The sequence below is a fragment of the Salvelinus namaycush genome, chromosome 36 (genome assembly GCF_016432855.1).
Source record: "Salvelinus namaycush isolate Seneca chromosome 36, SaNama_1.0, whole genome shotgun sequence".
NCBI lineage: Eukaryota > Metazoa > Chordata > Actinopteri > Salmoniformes > Salmonidae > Salvelinus > Salvelinus namaycush.
In genome coordinates, this window is record NC_052342.1 from 14,548,487 (window position 1) to 14,551,351 (window position 2,865).

The following is a 2,865-nucleotide window of genomic DNA, read 5'->3' on the forward strand; positions in this document are numbered from 1 at the left end:
TCATCTCACACCAGAGTAAACAGTGTCTCTCTCCATGGCGCTCCTCTGTCTCCCGGTCTTCACTTTCTTGTGGACGACGTTCAGAGCAGCGTAATGGAGTGTGTCAACATCTTGATCCTGAGAGGAATAACACGAATAAAATCCAAATATTTGGTATTAGACTAAAACATTGCTAGTGAAGCAAAATAATTTACGTGAATATTTTAATATTTTGATTAAATAAAAAAAAACATTGATTCAGCAACAGCTCAACAAATGCCAGGTGTGTGTACCTGGTCATGACTGGGGACCTCTGGAGTACTTGGCTGAGGGGGCGTCCCTTTTAATCAAACATTATCATCATCATCATCAACAAAAACAACATCATCATCATCCATCATCATCAATAACATCATCATCATCATCGTTATCATCAACATCAATGACATCCGCCTCAACATCATCATCATCAACCAATAAATTAGTAAAGTTTTATGATCAAAAACATGTCATGTTTCCTGTACCAACAGTTTCAGCATATTGTGCACATTGATAACACTTACCTCTGCACTGTTCACATTCTCCCCTGCTGATCTTATACATAACGTAACCAAGGACAATGACGAGGATGACACACAGACCCAACGCTACACCCAGACAGTACACCAAGAGAACCTGGTCCTCCTTACAACCATCTGTGGAATTACAGACAGTGATAGAGGAGATTCAGGACATTTTGCTCCACCAGTCATTGAGTTTATTCACAGCACCATGAAAGAATATCAGAACATATCAGAATTATCACTTACGGACAACATCCAGCTTGGTCCCATTCCCAAACAGTATCTCCCCACATGAGGCCACAGCACAGTAGTAAGTCCCAGCATCAGAAAGGCTGAGGTTCCTCTTGCGGAGGTTGTAGACACAGCTCTGTGTAAGAGACCCAGCCTCAGGGCTCTTCTCACACTGATCACTCCTGTCTCCATGGCTCCTGTAAATGACTCCTGGGTGGGATTCTCCTGAGCCATGTCTGAACCAATAGACACTGTGTTCTCCTGCACATGTCTCCGTGTGTATTGTACAGTTCAGAGTCACAGAGTCTCCTGGCTGGATTGACTCAGACACAGGCTGCTGAAGTATAGTCATATTTCTGGAGTCTGATCCTGACAAGAAGGCCAATAAACCAATTTCATCTCTCTAGAATATCCCTGTGGCAAGTGTTGTAACTCAATATTTATTCAATAAAGATCTCATCTGAGAATACATCATATTTACACTGTATATCTGTAAATTCAGATTTACAAAAAGTAAAAAATAATAATGACTTTCTCTTTACCTTTTATGATGAGAATGACTCCTTTTCCAAATTCCAAATTGTTTCCATAAGAACTTCCACAGTAGTATGTGCCTGAATCAGAGAGTTCCACGTCTGCGATCATTAGATTATTTTTCCCTTGGCCACCTTCCACTGAGAAGCGAGGGTTATTCTTAAACTCCTGGTAAAATGTTGCATTCTTGTCCAACTTATAGATGGTTGAGATGAGCTGAGGAATATTTTCAAAAGTTTGCTTGTACCAAGAGAACATTACTCCCACGTCGCCTTTGTTGAAGCAGAGCAAAACCACTGTGTCTCCAACGTTGGCTGACATGAGACCATTCTTCTGACTGATGGATGAGGACTCAGTCCTAACTACCCCATGAACTAGAGAACAAGAAAATATGTTAGCTGTTACATACCTCAATTACAACTTTGGATTGTCATAGTGTCTGTAGAACAATAATGGGATACTTTGTGTCTCCAAATTAAGAAATGTAAAATGTATAAGATTGACTTACCCATCTCTACAAGAAGTGTAAATATCAGACACAGTGAGATCATCTTTAAAGTTGTCAGCTCTTCACAACTTGGGTCTTGAGTGGAAAGAGTCCACCCATGTAGACAACGCTTCAACAATGGAGTTACAGATGATTGGTCGGACTGGACCGCATAATTTTTGTTAACGCCTCACTCAGGCATGACTGTGGTCTTTATGTGTATTTTTTACAGTTCAGAGTCCCAGAATTGTCCTAGATGTAGAGTCTCATAAATTAGATATGTACAAATTGAGCACTGATTTCTGAAGCAAGGTTTCCCTCAATCTTTATCACTGCAGCTACTGTTGTCGAAGAGACTCATTTGTGACCTGGTTTCTAACATGCATGCTATGACACTGTCATCCACTAGGGCTTCTATCAGTCACTTCACCTCACTAAATAAAAAAATAAAAAACATGACAAACACGGCAAATACAATACAGTAGTTTTATTTTTGTGATCTCCCCTTCAGGATTTACACTCAAAGGACAAGATAGTTTGAATGCCCTCCTATGACATTGTTATTGAATAGGTCCATGGTTCTAGTCATCTAACATCACACTGAAAATCAGGGTTTGTGTTTGATTGAGCATACTGTATTGATCTCTACGTCAAATTACCTAATACAAAACTCATTGTGTTTTTTCACAGATTTCAGTTGACTTGGTATAGATATGCTGCCTCATTAAAATAGTTGGTTAATTGTAGCTAAAATTGTCAACTGGAAGAGTAACTAGTATAGCCTACAGCATGAGTGAGCTAAGAGTTTTGAGACATCTGGCTGAAAACCACAGAAATAGAAAAAGAGCGAGAGAAGGGTCATGCGTGCAATAGGCCAGCAGGCCCTAACAACGGGTAGACATATCCTCATCTTGTTTTCATCACAGACCACAGAGTACCTGGAAATAGGTTCCTGTGTGTGTAAGGGGGTGTTAGTGGCATGAGAATAGAAAACACTTTTCAACACTACAACCTAAAGATGCCTGAGTATGGCCTAAATAATTGATTATTGTTGAACGCTTTATTCATCTA

General features: G+C 39.9%; 1 protein-coding gene across 1 annotated transcript; it reads right to left on the reverse strand.

Moving 5' to 3' along the window:
* LOC120030393 lies at positions 1–1,858 on the reverse strand. Its single transcript, XM_038975781.1, has 6 exons — positions 1,816–1,858; positions 1,316–1,681; positions 789–1,142; positions 543–674; positions 273–319; positions 1–117 (listed from the first exon to the last, which is right to left on the reverse strand). The coding sequence occupies exons 1-6, from the start codon at positions 1,856–1,858 to the stop codon at positions 1–3; spliced, it is 1,059 nt and encodes a 352-aa protein (XP_038831709.1).
* Between the last annotated feature and the right edge of the window lie 1,007 nt (positions 1,859–2,865).